General features: G+C 31.7%; 1 protein-coding gene across 8 annotated transcripts in view; it reads left to right on the forward strand.

Moving 5' to 3' along the window:
* Nup107 (nuclear pore complex protein Nup107) overlaps positions 1–19,904 on the forward strand; it is a 100,283-nt gene that overhangs the window by 11,988 nt on the left and 68,391 nt on the right. For 6 of the 8 annotated variants that reach the window (XR_013031701.1, XM_076515399.1, XM_076515409.1 and 3 more), the window contains exons 4-7: positions 1,759–1,814; positions 5,473–5,532; positions 17,236–17,317; positions 17,612–17,703. Coding sequence is in view for 7 of the 8 variants with exons in the window: in XM_076515399.1 (XP_076371514.1) it covers positions 1,759–1,814; positions 5,473–5,532; positions 17,236–17,317; positions 17,612–17,703 (290 nt within the window). In the remaining variant the exon portion in view is untranslated. The remainder of the gene's footprint in view (positions 1–1,758; positions 1,815–5,472; positions 5,533–17,235; positions 17,318–17,611; positions 17,704–19,904) is intronic. The other 2 variants (XM_076515425.1, XM_076515435.1) reach the window with 1 other exon arrangement.

Here is a 19,904-nt window from a genome sequence, read left to right on the forward strand (position 1 = left end):
TTGGTTTGTATACACTGCTGGCCAAAATTGTATGGTCAATGAACATTAAGAAAAAATATGCATTTTGTGTTGTTAGACTCAACCACTTATTTGAGTAGAGCTTTGAAAGATGAAAATAAAAGGGGAAAATTAAAAAAAACAAACTTTTTTAGCATTTAATAGGGAAAATGTGTACACTATGAAAGTAGCCTAAATACTAGCTGGTCAAAAGTTTAAGACTATACCAAGAAAAGAAGTCCTAAACAGGGTAGGAAATGCCCAACAAGAGGTCTCAGTAGTGAGTTGCACGACCGTCATTGCAAATAACTTCAAATATTCGCTTTGGCATGGTTGATATAAGCGTTTGCAGAAGGCTGGCTGGAATGTTATTCCAAGCGGTGAAGATGGCTTCATAAAGATCGTGCACTGTTTGGAATTGACGTCCATTTTTGTTGACTTCCCTTGCCATCCACCCCCAAACATTTTCAATGGGGTTCAGTTCGGGCAAACATGCTGGATGGTCCAAAAGAATCACGTTATTCGCTATAAAAGTCCTTTGTCCTGCAGGCAATGTAGACTGCAGCATTGTCCTGCTGAAAGATGCAGTCATTTCCACACAAACGAGGGCCTTCAGTCAATAAGGATGCTCTCTCCAAATTCCAATGTTGCCAGCTGCTGTTTGATGCCCCTGTATAACCTGAAGCTCCATTGTTCCATGAAAGGAGAAAGCACCCCAGATCATGATGGAACCTCCTCCACTGTGTCGTATAGAAAATGTTTCTGGTGGGATATCCTTTTCGTGCCAGTAACGTTGGAAGTTATCTGTACCATCCAGGTTAAATATTTTCTCATCAGAGAACAAAACCTTCTACTTTTCTACGTCCCATGTTTGGTGCTTCTCAGCAGAGTTTAACCGAACGTTTTTCATGGTGTGGAAGGAGGCGTGGCCTTTGAAGATGTTTACGGTTTTTAAAGCCTTTCTCTCGTAGATGCCGTCTTATCGTTCTTGAACTGCATTTTGCATCCATAAGGGCCTTAATCTGGTTTGACAATCAGCTGTTGTCTTGCCAGACAACCCATCGAATCCTTCTGCTCAACGCCGGCAAAATTCTCTTGGGCCGACCAGTTGAAATTCTCATTCTTTATCCTTCAGAGTCTTAAGAAATTTGCAACAGCAGTTTTACTATGCCCAATCTCACCAGCAATGGCACATTGAGGAGAGACCTTGCTTTTGCAGCTCGACAATTCTGCCACGTTCAAACTCTCAACTTTTTAGCCTTTGCCATGTTTTTACCCAATGTAACACAGGAGATGTCAGTGAGAGATGTTGATAACACTAATGCTTGAACACAAATGACTAAATTTCATTACGTGTTTACTGATTAACGCTTCATTTCAGTATGGTCTTAAACTTTTGACCAGCTAGTATTTAGGCTAATTTCATAGTGTTTTCCCTGTTAAATGTTAAAAAAGTTATTTTTTTTTTATTTTCCCTTTTCTTATTTTCATCTTTCAAACTCTACTCAAATAAGTGGTTGAGTCTAACAACGCAAAATGCATATTTTTTTCTTTATGCTCATTGGCCTTAAGATTTTGGCCAGCAGTGTATGTAATTAGCTTCTCCTTAAGTACAACTCTCCTGATATAAATTTTTATTATGTATGAATTTGGTTGTGTGTTGTAAAACATTGATAGCTTTTGGTTATAAATGATATATTTTATTTATTTCAGTGGTGGAAACTGTGATATCGATTGTATAAAAAAAACCTTTTTTTTAAGCTCTTTCCCGGATTAGTGATGTAATGGACTTTTCAAGAAATGTTAGTTTTCACGGGGTAAGTGAATGTTCCTAAGTAGTGTCTAAACAGAAATATTAGTTTAATCATTTTGAAACTAGGGGATGTTACAGATATACACTTATTATCTTTCTCTCTGACAGTGAAATATGTTCCCAAATTATATGAAAGTTGTAACAAACTTGTTAAATAGTATATAGTTTTGGCTTTAAAATGATTATGTAATTCAGTTTGGTATTTCTCTGAGTTATTTACATTGTGAAGTTCCCAAAATGTTATGGAAATACCATTTAAAAGAAGAGAACATTAAAAGTGCTTCTTTTTGATATAGAATTTCCATTTATTTTTAACGTTGGTCAGAAAGTTCCACTTCATGTATTCAATCCATTTTAACTTCATTAATTTTCATTAAGATATTTCTTTTGATACTTTATAATACTAATTGCAGTAGCCACCACTTGTACTGTAAATCATAAAACCTACAACAGACTGACAAAAGATATATTAGTGAGTTAAAACGTGGTCTGGCATGGCCAAGTGGTTAGGGCACAAGACTCATAATCAGAGGGTCAAGGGTTCAAATCCCTATCACGCCAAACATGCTCACCCTTTCAGCAATGGGGGCATTAAAATGTGATTGTCAGTCCCACTATTCATTAGTAAAAGATTAGCCCAAGAGTTGGAAGTGGGTGGTGATGACTAGCTGCCTTTCCTCTCACACTGCTAAATTATGGACAGCATGTGCAGATAGCTCTCGTATAGCTTTGTACAAAATTAAAAAAACAAACACGTCTTAAAACCACAGCTTTCAAAATAGCATTGAGCTAGACTAGATGACAAAAATGTTTTTTTGTAACAAGAAAATGGTTATAATTATTTTGTCTAATAAATACACATTATTTTAAATAAATTATAATTTGTCTTATTTGTTTGCATTGTTTGAATAAAGTAAATTTGAACAATAATGTTAAATAACTAAGGACTTGAATCATCAGAAGTTTTATGCCATTATCTACAATACTTTGTCATACTTGAATCTTCACAGATTTTAGTCTTCAAGTAGCATTTTTCATTACTCATAACATCTGTCTAACCTAGAATGTTTCACTGGGATAATTGAAAGTTGTTATGAATATTGATTTTTGCCATTTAATGTGCTTAATTTAGAAGAATAAGTAGACAAGTTCCTAGAGAGGAAGATGGATGAAGTCACAGTTTTTAATCCGTATAATTTAATATTCAGTTTGAGTAATTTTTAAATTGTTGAAGTTTGTAAACAAGCATTAATCAGAGGTCTTAATTTTAACATTTCAACTTGCAAACTTGGGTATGGTAATTGTGTTTAAAGTTTTGAAAAGGCTTACAGAACCTTTATTTCCTTTCCATTGTTTATGAACTTGAACAACAGTACAGCATACAATTTTGTAAAAACCAAATTAAAAATAACTGCTGTTATCCTACCTCTCCATTAAATTATGTCATATAAACGTTTTTAAAACTGCGTCCAGGAACAATTATATTATTACTAAACCAGACAAAGACAATGGTATTGTCATTCTGAAAAAATTGGCTTTCCTCATATTTAACAACTTACTGACATGTTCAGGAAATGTCCTGTAATTTTTTCTCAAGTGCTGTAGCAACCATGAAGGATACAAGTTATAGATCATGGATGACATGTTCTTGGTTTGGCCTTATGAAATGTTCATTCCTTGGTTCTGCTTACGTGATTGCCTTGCCTAACTCAGTACTAACTTAAATGCTTACTTTTAAACCTATACTAATATTTTCAACACACATTTTAGGAGTATTTCTGTAAAACATTCAGTCATGTGAGTCATGATATTCATCTAAGCTTTTGTTTGTAAGCTATAGTTCATTACTCCAGTTTATCATAATTAGGTTTTCTGAGACCAGGTAACATGAAACATATATTTAATTGAATTGTTCCTGTATAAACCAAAACTGTAATTACTGTTTCTGGGTTGTGGTTGATTAGTTCTGACACAAATAAGGTGGCATATCAACATTGGAACCTATTGTCAACTTGTATACTTTCTTAGATTTTGTCATATTCTGATGCGTCTAGAATCCAGGCTGCTCAAACTCTGCCTCTTTTGTGTTTCCTTGCATACAACCTACTTCATAGGTGTCAGGTTTATTAGGGTTTTTTCATTATCACCTTCACTGTAAATGTATACCTGAATGTGGTGTGAGATATTGTCAATATCTTGATAGTAAATCCTAGACTCCATAAAATTTTTGACACTCTGTCGATTTAATGGCTTCTATTTTCTGCTGCTGAAATGAATTGCTGATTTCTCTCTCCCTTTTTTATCTAAGAGTGCAGGCTTTAATATATTTTCCAATTAAGCACATGTTCTGTTGCCCTGAGTTCCTTATAACATTATTCAACAGCCAATTTTCCTCACATGTATCAGTGTGTAAACACTTCTCATCACTTTGTTAGATTGATCAATACATACTGTAATTTTCTATAACATTTTATTTTGTGTAATTATTACAAACTGCATTTTATACTAAAACCTTGCTAATAAGTAATTGAATAAAGTTTAAGAATTCAAGATGACTTGGTGTATAACAAATCACATTTGTTTCACTCAAAAAATCAATAAAAAAATAGTTGCAGTTATAGTTTTGGTTGTATGAGAGATTCTTACACATTCTTTGTTACACAGTTAATGGAAATTAACAACTTTGAAAGAGTGCTTCATTTTCTTAATTCAGCTCTTTCTCCCGAGCCATTTGCATCTTACCCACATTGAAATTTTCCTGATTGACTGACTGACTGACTGACTTAAAAAAACAATTTTGGCAATGTGGTTAATCGCAAGTTACCTTATTAAAAAAGTTAGAGTTGTTATCTGATTATTAGTAAATGTTAATACTTCAGCTTTTATTAGTGAACAGGACCAATTGGCTACTAAGGCAGCTTATAAAGTGTTGTTTGAATATCCATTGATATCTTTTTGCTCATATTTTGGGAATTATGTGGTTCAATGGCACAAAGCTCATCTTTCTCCTGAAGACTTTTGCTACTGGACAGTTTTTTCTTTATGGATACCTATATATGTAAAACTGTGGGTTTTATGTATATTACAACAAAATATTTAGTTTTTAATTTTACATATATTTTATTTATCATTTTCCACTTAAAGATGCTAAGCTCTGTATGCATGACCCCAAACATTTGATACAGATGTTGTACGCACTTAACATTTTTCACAACTGAGTAACTTGCTTTCATAATCAGCTGAATTGCATAGATCGTTAGTGCAATAAATATGATAAAGTATTTACTGATCACCTCTTTCATCTATCTGTAACTGCACAAATAACAGTTTATTTCAAACATACAATTCAACCTTGTTATGATTTGTTTCTTTTGCAAGATTACAAATATTTGTTTGACCATATTTCAGAAAGTATATATTGAGCTGCATTTTGGCAAAAAGAATTAATAAAACCAAGGAATATTTATAGATTTTTAGATTTAAAGTGAGTTTCTATAACTCTATAAAACTGCATTTGAGTAATTATTTTATTTTTATAAGTTACGTGTTATTTTTTATCTGGGTAAAAGTTTTTCTAAGTGTTAAGTTATCACTCATATATAATGTCAGAAATGCTTGTTGACTTTTAAGTTTTATTTTATTATTATTATTTTTTATGTTAGGGTCGAGAAGTGTCTTTTTTTCAAACTCATACTCCTGGCAAGTCATTTCTAGTTGGTGAGGTAGGACTTTATTTAACATACCTATTTGTCTTTTAAATTCACCAGTGTAAATTAATAAATTTAGTTTTCAAATCACTTAGTTTAAGTTTTTATTTAAAGTTGTGAAAATGATTACTTTAATAAATATACACACACAGACGCTTGCTCGCTCACTCATTCTTTGGATTAGGGATTAGGGGTGTGATTTGCAGTATGTTGGTTGTGGGTTCTAATTTCATCAACATATGTGCTTATACATTTTTAGTTTTGGAGGTATTATAATGCCACAGCCAGCCCCACTGTTTATTCCTAAAGTGTGTCCAACAGTCAGTGGTTGATAGTTTTAACTAGATGCCTTCCATTTCTTTTGTCACTTCTAAATAAAGAACTGTAAGTACAGATAATTCTCGAATACCATTGTGCAAAATATAACAAACAAAATTATGTGTAACATACTTACAACTAATTATAATAGAATTAGGAATGGTGATTGATAGTAATTAGTGCTTCTGTTAGAAAAATGTTTAGTTCGTGTAACAGTTACAAGATATTTGTTATTCCCTTAATCTTTACTGGACTGGGAAAGGGAGAATGTTAGTGATATCCTTTCATTTTTAAATTTCTCACAATGCCAGTATTTAAAGAAATTGCATGAAGCTTAGAACAAAGTTGCTAATAGTATCCAGTTTAAACTTAAAATAATTCTTATAATTTTATATAGTTTTTTTGTGTGTGAAATTTCAAAAATTATGTTGAGAGAGATTATTTTTGAATGAAATTAAAAATACTAGTTTTCATTTCAAAATTCAATATTTTTTTACATTATTGATTTAAAAAGTTCTATTTTATGTATATGTTCTTAATTTTGGTATGATCAATTTCCTTTAACATTTTTGTGAAACTTTATTTTTCTTATTCAAGTGGTCACCACATGTAGCTGATGCTTAGCAGTTTAAGTCTATAGATATTAGTGGAGGTCAAAATGGTGACAACCTTTTACAGAATTAAAAATTTAATTAAACTAATTATTAATGTATTTCAATAAGTCTTGCATTCAAGAGTAGTTTATAATTCAACTTCCTGTATTCACTAAATTTTACTTAAGTAACTAACATGTACAGATAAGAAACTTGTGAGGTTATATAAGGAAAAATAAATTAAGAAAACATTTTTCATGATACTCTTTCTTAGCAATATGTGTTTCTAACTAGATAGTTTGTGGACATGAAGCTGTACAGGCTATGACAGAAAGTTTTTGATGTACTCTGAGGGAGTTTTTAAATGCAGCTGTAAAACTAAAACTAAATGAATATAGATTTGACTGCAATAATAAATAGTGTGTGATTGTCTGTTACAGCAATTAGATATATTTGGTACTTTACATTGCTGAGATTTAACTACAGTCAGTTTTAGATAGAGGTAAATAATAAGAGATAAAATAAATCTTTGTCAGAAAAATATTATTTATTTAGAAGGTTTTTGAGGTTATGCAAATGAAATATGAAAACCATAGGATAAAAAATTTTTATCATGAAAATTGTTTCATATTAGTCAGAGTGTGAGTTTGACTGAGATGGTAAATTCACAGAAAATTCCTTTATAAAAAATACTTCATAAAAAATTCATTTTTTTGCACAAAAGACTTAAAAAGCTTGTCAACTTTTATGAAAATACACTAAGTAACTTCACAATTATAATAAGCATAATTTCTCTACCATACTGAACCTATGCACTCGAGGCCAGTTGATTAATCTATATAATCAGTTACCTATGAGCAGTGATTGCATCAATTACTGTCATTTGTATTAATTGATTAATCAAAATTAGTGTGTTTCTGATTATTATGATTTTAAATTATTCTGGTTAATCTGGTTAATCAAAATTTATCATCAGAGTTTCCAGTCCTTACCATTTTTGATTATTCTAACCAACAACATATTGCTACAAAGGCCTGGCATGGCCTGGTGAATGGGATTCTTGGATCCCAGTCTGCAGGTCACAGGTTCAAATCCCAATCATACCAAACATGCTCACCATTTTGGTCATTGGGGCATTATAGTGTTACACAGTCCCATTATTCATTTGTAAAAGAGTAGTCCAAGACTTGGTTATGCATGGTGTGACTAGTTGCCTTCCCTCTGATCTTTTACTGCTGAATTAGGGACTGCTACCACAGATATCCTCTGTGTAGTTTTGGATGAAATTTGAAACCAAACAAACATGTCAATTACTACCAAACTTGCTCTTTTTGTCTTAGTTATGGGAAAACTACTGAAGACTTTCTGCAACTGACATTGATGTTTAATGATGTACCATGTTTAAAGAACACTGTTAATTAAATGTAGTTAACTTTCTTTATACTGGTGTGGTCATTTTGAGCAACATTGTAACAAGATGTAACCATGACACAGTACACAATTTTAATATAGTACGTTTATCTTCGTGAAATTCGAAAAGATTTTAGTAAGCATCACAATATTTTGTACGCAGAAAAGTCAGATTATTTTGTTCAACAGTTTTACTAAAGCTTTATCTTTGAACTTGTGAATTCAGATCTGATAGTTTGAGTGCAAGGTGATCATATTAAGAAGAAAAATGTTTTTTATCATCTTACAACATTTGAATTTTGTTTCAATTATCTCTAAAATTTTATAAATTAATATTGAAAGATTTTTAAAATATTTTTTTTTTCTGTTTTAACATTGTGTGAGCATCCCAGTCCACTTGACCAACCTTGTAATCACAACAACATAAAATACAAAATGATTTTAAAAAAAATAACCTTTTTCATTCTATAATGATCACTGTTTGTTACAGAAAATAACAATTATTCATTTAAACAATCTTTCTGATAAAAATTTTAGTATAATTTCATTGTCATATTGCTCTTTAAATCATGTCTAACAACTAAACTTTTGTATTAACTATAAATTGCCACATGAGTGCATAGTTCAAGTTAAGGTAAACAAAGTATTGAATTGTTTATTGCAAGAATAGCTTGTGCACAAACCTCACTGAGAAATTAAAATCATTTTATGTTTATGCTTTGATATACTAAGTTTTTAATTTTTATATTTTAGTTTTATAATAATAAATGTACATAGAGAAATTTAGTTCTTCTATTAGTATCTTGCACTTTTTTATAGTCAAAGTTTCAAATCTAGTTAACTCTTCTCTTTGATAGAATTAATATTAATACTTGTGAGCTTTTATTTATTAAAAATATGCCATTTGAAACATAAAGTAATAGCATGCACAAATAGTACAATATTCAATAACTTAAAATTAACTTAATATCTGGCTTTCTAACTTTCATCAGTACACGTTAAAATATCTATGTTTCAGACAAAGTGGGGTCCATACAGCTTGTACAGGTTTCTGCTTTATGTTGTTTCTGGCTCAGACAGGTTTTACTGTATTTTGATAACATAGAACCACTTCTTCTCTGATTGGAATTGCAATTTAAACTAATAAAATACTGAATGAAGAAACAGGTTTCTCGTATATGTATCAAAAACACCAAATTGTACGAAAATTTGCTTGTGGTCCGAATGGACCCAAGGGGGTTGAACTGCATCAAGCTTTGTTTCAGAGCTAAACTTATGCCAAATTTGACCAGTCGTTTTACAAACACTCATCACACTGTACACTGGGTGTGGAGTGATCAGTGCAGATATGGTTTCTACATGCTGAACAGGTTTCATGGACTTTCCTGTCTGTGATTCTTGGGCAAAGATAACATCGTTTTTTTTTTGTTGCTTGAACATTGACCAGCATGCTCTCTTGTATCAAGCAATCATATATCTAAAGAGACAGATTTGATGCCTTTCTGTATTGCACAGGGATTCAGGAGATGTCTATGAAGTAGGTTGTACTTATTGCTTCACTTCAGGAGAGATATAAATACATAATCACTGTTTGTCACAATGGATAACCTCTCTGAGTCTATACACACAATGCTTGATGAAGACACAGAGCTCCAAATCTGTATATTATTTGGGGTCAGCATGGACCCCATGCAACTTTTTATTCACAAAAAAATTGACTGCAAAACGTCGAAAGTTTCGCTATTTTTGTGTCAGAGGATGATAATGTGATAATTACATAAAAATAAAAATATGGTCAATTAAAAAATAGTAAAAATATTTATTGTCAGGGTACATGTGGACCCCAAGTGTACTGATGAAGGTTAACTAAGCTTATAAGTGGATTAAAATAATTTTCTTATCTGATGAAGGTAATCTAGGCAATAGCAGCAATGAATCTGTAATCCAAATAATTCAGAACCTTTCATGAGAATGAGGTAGCTTCATACGAAAATCAGTAAATTAAAATGTTCTCTTTTTGTTAATTATAAATAATCCAGTCCCATAAGTCTGAGAGAAGTATTGACACTTGTTGAAAGAGCACACAATAAGAGGGTATGACATGGCATTTTTGATTTAACTTTCTGTTTATATCTCCATAAAGCAAAAGAATTGGTGACTATAAAATTTAAATTTTGCCTGAGGAATATGTATACTATAAATTTATAGTTTTTGTTAAACTCGGGACATCATATAGGGCTAGTAAGAATGTCCAAAATGGGCAATTAGAAGTAAATGAATGTTATATATTTATTTAAAAATTTCTTTTTAAAATTAATAAATTAAAGCTCATTTAAACTTTGGTATATTAACTATGTCTTGATGCCAAACTTACTGATAAGCACTGATAATAAAATAGTTTGTTTTGTTTAGAATTCTGTAAAAAGATTGTGACATGCATACCTTGACATACTTCTATCCAGAGGTTTGATGGCTGTTTTTTAATCAGTAGCACATACCACTAATTGACAAACTTTACTTCTGGCTATAAATTGTAAAAATGCTGCATGAACTGATAAAGTTTTATTAGTGACCTAAGACTTAACTGTATAAGTCATGCAAACTTAGTGTCTTGTAAAAGTATTCACCCCCTGCCAGTAATGTCAAATTTTGGTGAAGTACAAGTAATGTAAGAATTTTTTTTAATGAACACTATTTTATTAAAACTCTAATGATCAACCTTAACACTGTTATGTGTGAAGGAGGTTTAATGTCAGCAAAACTTGTAAATAAAATACACAAGTCAAAATTTTCCGATTGCAAAGACATTCATCTCCCTAAGTCAGTACTTAGTGGAAGCACCTTTGGCAGCAAATATTGCTGTGAGTATTTTTGGATAAGTTTCCAGCAGTTTTATACAATGGGATAGCATAATTGTTGTCCATTCTTTCTGATAAAATTTTTCCAATTCTGACACATTTGTTGAGGATCATTGATGGACTGCAGTCTTCAAGTCTTGCTCTAAATTTTTCATTGGATTCAAGTTAGGACTTTGAGTGTTCCATTCCAGGTCATTCACTTTCTTCTTTTAAAACCACTATTGTGACTGTGGTCTTGTGCTTTAGGTCATTGTCCTGCTGAAATGTTGATACTTTTAGAAACTTGTGAAATATTAATAGAGTTGTATTGCACTTTTTTGTACTTAAGAAAATAGAAGATTTGGGATATGTCATTGATCTCAACTCATTCTTTACCTGGATATACCTCATTTAAAAATGGAAAAACATGAGGATGTTTTAGAAGCTTCTCCATGGAGGCCATTGGGTAACAAAGGTGGATACACAAGGGGCTTATATTTGCATCCTTATATTTCTGTCATCACATCATTTGTTTTTTGCAACTAGGGGTGGTTTATCAATTCATTCTCTTTTCCTTAATCTTGGTTTCACAAGTTTTCTATCAGTTAATGTATTTGGTAGTCTTCTTGATTATATCAACATGTACTTTCAGTTTTGCATTGACAGTTGAATTATTCTGGCACTTCTCTCAATGAGTCTCTTGCTTATAATTGTTTTCCCACTCAATTGGCCATGTCTCTTGGGTAGAACATTCACAACTACAAACGCTCTTTAGCGTAAATACAGTATTGGATATATCAGGACTTTTTGGACCAATACTATTCAATGAATACTTCAGCTAGTTCCTGTGGCACAGTAAGCTTTGGAATCTTGCATTCAGATCATTCTGTCTCATACAGCAACTCCAAAGACATTTTTTTTTTGCTTTAGGGATGATGACCTCACATCAGTAAGTTATTCCTTTGGGAGAAACTCGCATGCATCACATCCAGTGAGACCTTTTTCCAGTGGAATTTGAATTTGAGTCTATTATAATGGCAGCAGGATCTCCTTTTCCTTTCAATCTTTATTTTTTCTCAGATGTCTTTCTCAAGATTTGAGGCACTGTGGGATAGAAACTGTCATTCTGGGTCTTGGACTTGTTAAGAAACAACAGATCACATCAACATCACAGAACTTTGTGATGTCCAATAGCAGTGCAACTATCTTGAGCTTCTGCTTCATCACATAGTTTTAGTTTACACAGACAACTCCACTATGGGGGCTTGCATCAACAATCACTTTTGAATCTGTCAGTTTCCCATAGGAATAAATATTTTTGCTAACTCTTTCTTGAGGTCATCAACTTCCCACCGTATGAATTTTTTTTTTTTTTAAGTGGATTTGTGATTTGCTGTTTGTTACCTATATTACATTGGCAACCATTTTCTTTCACTCTTTTGATCTTCATTCCCTGATCTAAATTTTATTGCTTTGGATAATGTAAGTTATCATGGGAAACTTTTTCTTTATGCATCTCCACAACTTTATCTGCTTTCTCAGGTCCCAGTCAAGATTAGCTATTCAGAATGTCAGATCTTCCTCATTACCTCATTCTTCTCATGGGAAATCATTCTCATTGCCATCTTGAATTCATCTTTTATGACAAACTCAACTTTGCACAAAGACAAGGCAGCTTTGTATTTGGTCCTTTGTAAAAGAAACTAGATTTGCTTCACAATAGCCTAATACTTGTTTATCAGTCTGATTTGCTGTGTGTAAATTAATGTTCTTGGGGGTCACACCTGGCACAGACATAATTACAAATGCATATATATATATATATATATAAACATTCAACTTAAACATGCAGTCATGTGCACTGGTAGATTGACTAATTTTTACCATAGCAATTACACAAGCCACTTAAATAGGTCATCTTTTGACATTACAGTTCAGTAATGTGCTGCCATCTGTTAGCAGTAAGACCTAACAAGTTCTAGTGTTTTCAGTTTAGTTATTTCTTTAGCAATAAAAAACAAATACACATGAAAAACAAGGAATAAAGTACGTACCAGGGTCTTCTGTTTTTATATCTTTGACTTGTGATGACACTTAACCTGGCTTTTTATATTAATGATACTATGGAATTAATTAATTTTTTATTTAATTACATAATACACCAAAAACACAATAATCACATGCAAGGTGCAGACAGTATCCCATAACTATTGCTATTTTTCTGGCATTCAAACTATGCAATGAGAGCTGTTACAAATTCATTTAAGTTCATTTATGATAGTTTGTGCAGAAAACAACATAATATGAAATGTTATGATGGAAACCTTGGCCTTCTATTGGATATAAAGGATATCATACTAAATGTCAAAGAGATACTGGAAATTTCTGGAAGAGAGGATGGTAGAGGTGGGCATAACAAGAGGAGTCTTATTTTCTAACCCTTGGCTCTGTCACAAAATAAGATTGGAGGTCATAAAGATTATGCTTTCCCTGAATGATGACAACATTGTAATAAGTAACTTACATTAAATTTCATACTTCTTGAAAGGGTGGTAAACACATTAGAGAAGAAAGGGTCCCCAGAGAGAAAAAGTGTCACAATTCTTATACAGTAAAACCTGTCTAAGCTGGAAACTGCATAGGGCATAAACCTGTACAAGCTGGAAATATTAAAATTTTGCAGCATTATCTTGCATAATGCAGATGGAAATCTATCTTTCACCTACCTCATCTATCAACAAGTAGGATTAGAACCTGAATAAGGTGGAAAAAATGTTTTTGATTAAATATTAATTTATTTAATTAATAATTTGTTTAAATATTAACAAATACTTGGACATTTTATTTCAGTAAGTATTAGTTAAATATATTCTGTTCTTTTTCCTGCCATAATTATTTTTGGATTTACCTTAGATTCATGATTTATAGAAATATATTTGTCTTTTAAGTGCAAAATTCTACTCTTTAAATAATTCTCATAAAAAAATAAATTCCTATCTTCCCTAATTTTAAAATTTAGTGAAAATTTACTTAATACCCTTATTTTTAAAAAAAGCTACTAAATACCCTAATTTTTTAAAAGTTGTTTGTTACGAAGATTCCATTGAAATCCAAACTGATTGAGAAGATTTCAGATGATCCTGTGAACGCAGCAAGTTTTGTGAATGTTGACAAGAATGTTTTAGCAGAAACTGATTAAATTGATTTAAAATCTATAATAGAATTTCAAGATAGGAACAATATGAGAGATTCAGAAGATAAACAAAATGGAAAAGATAGTGAGAAAATAGAAATTCCTACTTCATTGCAAGTATTAAGTTATATTAATGCTATCAATTTGTATGCAAAAATGAAAGGGGAAAATGAACTACATGAAAAGATTGTAGAATTGGTGTTCTCTTTTCACCTCATGAGAAAGCCCATTGAAAAAAAATGAAACAGTTGAAATTGGATACTTCAAATAAATTTGATTTAAGATTTTATGTACTTATGTATATAAGGGTGTGTTAAGGTGTGTGACTCGTAATCAGAGGGTCATGGGTTCGCATCCCCATCGCGTCAAACATGCTCGCCCTTTCAGCCGTGGGGGCATTATAATGTGATGGTCAATCCCACTATTCGTTGGTAAAAGAGTAGCTCAAGAGTTGGGAATGGGTGGTGATGACTAGCTGCCTTCCCTCTAGTTTTACACTACTAAATTAGCGATGGCTATCACAGATAGTCCTCGAGTAGCTTTGTGTGAATTCCAAACACAAACAAACTTTTGTATATTTGGAATGTCTATTTTTGTTCTTATTCTAATAAATATAGCATAAACAGTATAATAACTTTATTCATAAACATCTTACTTCTCTTGTGTCAAGCACAAAGAAGGATACCCACAGAGAAAATGTTAATATTAAAAATACTTTTATTCATCTTCAAATTTCATTTGAGTAATCTCAGAAGCCTAACATAAATAAATGTAAAATGTTACTGTTCAGTAAAACTTTATATTTTATCTGTTAATTTTTCCATCCTAATTCTGTATTGTTTCAAGTAATTTGAGTGACTTTGTAAGTACCATAAAAAATGCATGAAATAATATGAATTACCTTTTTTGTTCTTTTTAGAATGACTGCAAATTGTAACATAAAACTAAAATTTGTTTTATTGCCCCAAGAACCATGCCTGACTGATAATTCTGCTAAATCATTTGACAAAAACATAGCACATGTTATTGTATTGAATGATGCAATGCACAAGCTTCTTACAAGTATACCTTTTGTATACTTGTGAGAACTTTATCACTTGTGATAGGGTTAGACCATTTTTGAACCATGTGTTCCTTTTATGTTTTGGGAACATTTAGCTTGAATTATACACTGTGAGTATGATCAGTTAACACATTTGATAATTTTCAGTCATTTTAGTATAAATTTTGTTATTCTGTGAGAATATGAGTGTGGCTTTTTATTTCCTTCAGATCAAATTGTGATGTAAATCTCAGGTAAAAATGTCATATTATTCAAATTAAGTAGCAAAACATTGATTATAATAAATTGTATAATTTTAAAACCATTTTGAACAGTTTCGAAGTATACACAATTCATGATATTAGTAATGAGATTAACTCTCTTGATGTGGGTTTGGTCGACTTGACGAATTGTGTGATTTCTTTGTACTTGTTTAAAGTCTTTAGTTTTGATACTATTAATTTTAATATGGTATGTATAGCTTCACAAAATTTGGCAGGCTCACCAAACATAATAAGTCTTTTACATACAAAGTCATTTTTATTTAAGTATTTTAAATAAACTAAAAAAAAATTGTCTATGAATATATCGTGAATTTTCGTTTTGCCAGTCTGTGTGCAAAGTGATTTTCATGTTAAAATTAAAAATATTTTTCTTTATCCGAAAAATCTTGTTTTTCATTTATGTAATCTTTAATACCCACTTTTATAGATTTCAAATTTTGTTTTCAGTTACACTTAACACTTTATCTGTTATTTCTTCACCCTAACTGTATACAAGGTTGGTCAATTTGACCAATCTTGAAACAACAACAACAAAAGAAATCAAAACTACCTTTTTCTTCTTTATAGACTGCTTTCATTTTGTGATGTGAAACCACATTTATTTATTTCAAGTAACTTTAAAATTGTAACATTATACATTTCTTTGTAAATACATTTTATTGTTTTATTGCCCTTCAAATCATGTTAAACCAGTGCTGGATCAAGGTGATTGTAGGGTGTAAGCATTTTCTAATTGTAAGCTTTACCAGCCATATAAGTTAAACCAAAAGTTAGATAAATTATAAGTTCTGGTTTGAAATTTCTTAGACCCTGGGCACTGTGCCTAATAAATAATCTGGCCCTGTGTCTGACTACTGTTCACGACATCATAAGCTGTTACTCATTTGGGGAATGTGGAGAACACTTTATGCTATAAAATTACATTACCCAAGAGCAACTTGTATGAGTTCCTTGTGTAAATGTTTATTATATTATTATTTATTTTACCTAATCTAATGTTAACTAACCTAAGGAAATTACTATTTTTACATTTTAGTTACTTTTATAATACTAAATAAACAATAAACATGAAAAACAAAGTATTATCCAGTCTTCTTTTTTCATGCTGTCAACTGTTAGTGACACTTAAACCTACTTTTCGTAATACTGATGGTAGTAATGCACTAGATAATTTTTATTTAATTAAATAATATACCAAAGAACACAGAATAATAATGTACAAAAACCAGATAGTTTTCTCTGTCACAACTTTTCTGGCTTTCTCACTTTGTGGCAAGATCCATTACAAATTCAATCAAGCTTGTTGTTATTTTTCCCATTGGAACAAAACTTGTACTAAAAGAGAAATTGATAATACTCTTTCAGAATATAGTATAATAGGTTAGTTGATAGATGAAAACAGTGGTTTTCTTTTGATTATAAATGATATAGAATTAAATGTAAAAAAGAACTATTAACAAATCCTGAAAGAGAGGATGTGACAGGTGGGTGTGGCAAGAGGTGGGTGTGGCAAGAGGGATCTGCTTTTCTGTTTGATGTCTCTTTAGCCAAATACAATTTAAGATCATAAAAATTGTGTATTATTAAATATGATTTTATACTTATTGGTCACTAAAACCTTGACATTCACAATACATGATACCCAGACAAAGAGGATTAAATAATCAAAATTAGAAAAGTCAGTGTTGTAATAACAATTTATTTTTAATTTACGAAAAAAATCAAGTTGTGTATATTAAAGTTACTGTTATGTAATAGTATCTCGATATTACTGATGTCATACTACTAAGCATATTTTTTTAGAAGTTATGAGATTGTAAGCTTTATTTAAAATCTCTGGAGCTGAACCTTTCTTATGTAAGGTGTTTTGAGTTGAAACTGTTTGTTTTATTATTGAAACAATCATTCTTGAAGAATTAAAATCTTAAAAGTTAATTTGTTGTGTATTATTAAGGCCAGAGCACATGTTTTTCAGAGACCATTTTTTTAATTTATTTGGCATTGTTTTTATAAATTACAAGTTTTAACAATTTTTATTTAGACCTCAACAGTAGCAGATTGCACTGTTGATGTGACTACAACAAGTGCTGCCCTGTTGGCTGAAGATGATCCTGGTTTACGTGGTTGGTTCATATTTTCATTTTTGTTTAGGAGACATGGATTTATTGCATTGAATGTTTTTGTGTATCTGTCCTAAAATGAATTATCATAATCAAAATATTACATACATTTTAATCTAAGCCAGTGTAACTTCATATGTATTATTTCTTTAAAAACGTTCATAGAAAATAAACACATTATTAAAATTTGTAAATTAATTTCACACATTTAATATGTTTATTTTAAATGTAATTACTTCAGTTTCTATTTGTTAGTAGTAACATATCTATTTAACTTGTTTTATTACTTCTTTGTAGCAAGTGCTTCACTTTATAAAGATTTCCAAGAAAAGCTTCATAACTATCCTAGTGAGCACGAAATTTTCGAACTTCTTTTAGAATTTGAAAAGGTAAACTTAAATTTTAGTAAGTTTAAAATGTTAAGAAATGTCATTTTCTATCCAATGTTTGTGAAATAAGATTCTGGTCTTTTTGTGATCTTTATTGAAAAAAAGGGATTTAATTAGTTTTGCTTATTAATGACTTGTTGACTTAGCATGATAAATTATAAGGATTGTTGCTTGCATGTAAAAATGGGGAAATGTAACTAGTGTATAAAGACGCTTATCTTTCTTGATGACGTGAAAACCCAGTTGTAGAGAAAAATATATATGTAAAAACGACTGGTATGGGTTGAGAATTTTTTTATGTAGAGGAGCGAACAATGTTTCGACCTTCTTCATAAAATATTTTCTCAACCCATACCAGCTGTTTTTACACTTAGCACCCTGAAATAGTACAGAGGCAGAATCACACAATAAAAGTGGTTTTTATGAACTAATACACTTGTGGGTATCAGGCTCCTTGTTCAGAAGTGGTATTAAGTTTCCTCCATTTGTGTTCTTGTTAACTGATAGTACGTGTACATTTAGTTGTATCATTGTTTTCTAAGTAGTATTTTTCAGTGTTATACTTGTATGTAAGATACATTTTACAATGAAATAGTGAAAGTAATTCTTTAGCTGAAATTTTAGTTTGCATTTTAAAGATTAAAAATACATTTTTAAAGCAGATAAACTGTATGTGGATGGCTAAAGATCTGATTATATTTTGATATTATTTCTGAATACTTATTCTGTAGGTTTTAATTTTGCTTTAGAATAGTAACTCATGAATTGGAAATTTAGCTTGGATTGACATTTTTTGTTGTTGATCTTTTCAATACTGGTTGGTTAATATTGCTGTTCTTCACTATTTTAAAACCAAATTGTGCTGGTTAAACATTTAATTTGTTCATACACAGACAAATTCTTTTAATATGCATATTACCAAAAATGTTAAATGTAGTACATGATGGCGTCTGACCGTTTAATGGAATAAAATACATCTCATGTTTTTACTCGGGCTAATAAATCTCTCTTTGCTTGTATTTTCATACTGACAGGATACAAAATTTGGATACAAGGCTAAGTAGGCTAGTACTCACATAAAAAAACTATTCCAATAATAGATGTAATCATGAACCATAACACCATAGTACTACATTTGTGTCATGATTGTATGGCTTGGTAAAACTATATTGCACTTTATTTATGTTTGTTGATATATACTTATATAAAATTCCTTATATAAGCAGAACCGAATTTGAGTACGTCAACATGAATCCCCCTCGGTGTGGATTCCTGTTCATGGTGAGGGGACCTCCCAAGGAAAGTTCTGTTCTTTCAGTTTACCTCCTCTGGGATCTAAACATCCACCCACATGTTTGCCATGCATGGTGACCCGTGAAGGGGAGGAGAGGATTCTGGTGGTTGAGGGGTTCAACCCTAACACACCACTTTGGCCTTGAATTCCTGTAGACGGGCAGCCTTTGGGTGGCCCCCCTTGGGTCAGTCGGTTGGTCCACTTGGGCTAGAGTCAACCCAGTACCAGTGTTGGAAGTTCTCAACGGGTGTTGTGGACATTGTGTATGATGCTGGTGTTTGGGTATAGTGCTCATGAAACCCTAGCGTTGCTGCAATGTCCTTGCATGACATTGTAGTGCGTCCCCTCGTAGGGCTCCATGGTGGATGGGGTCAGTGGGTACTGAAATTTTCCTTTTTTCCTATGGATCCTCCAACAAAAAATTTAAATAAAATAGTAAAAAAACAGTCAGTAGGTAAATGACCACGTCTTGAAGACTCTGAGCAGCAATCTTCAACATCTGTAACACCTGTACCCCATTTTTTTATATTACATTCTCTTTCAGAAAAACTTTTAGGGCAAATGTCCTCCTTTTTTTATCCAGAAGAGACTAGAGGAACTTGCTGGCTCTCCAACGTCAGTAAAGAAGCTTCGATCTGGAGACGTATTGATTGAAACATCCACATCCCAACATAGTGAACTCCTCTTGATGTCAGAGGCAATTGGGGATGTACCTATTGAGGTTACCCCTCATGCTACCTTGAATTCATCACGAGGAGTTATTGTTGAGAAGGACTTGAAGAATGTCCCCGAGTCAGAGATTCTCGCTGGACTCTCCAGTCTGTCCATCACAATCTTTCGCTTTTCAGTACTGGTTCTTCCACTTATTTTCACACACCAAGTCAGTCTTTTACAGCTATTGATCTCT

The sequence above is a fragment of the Tachypleus tridentatus genome, chromosome 1 (assembly GCF_004210375.1).
Source record: "Tachypleus tridentatus isolate NWPU-2018 chromosome 1, ASM421037v1, whole genome shotgun sequence".
Lineage (NCBI taxonomy): Eukaryota > Metazoa > Arthropoda > Merostomata > Xiphosura > Limulidae > Tachypleus > Tachypleus tridentatus.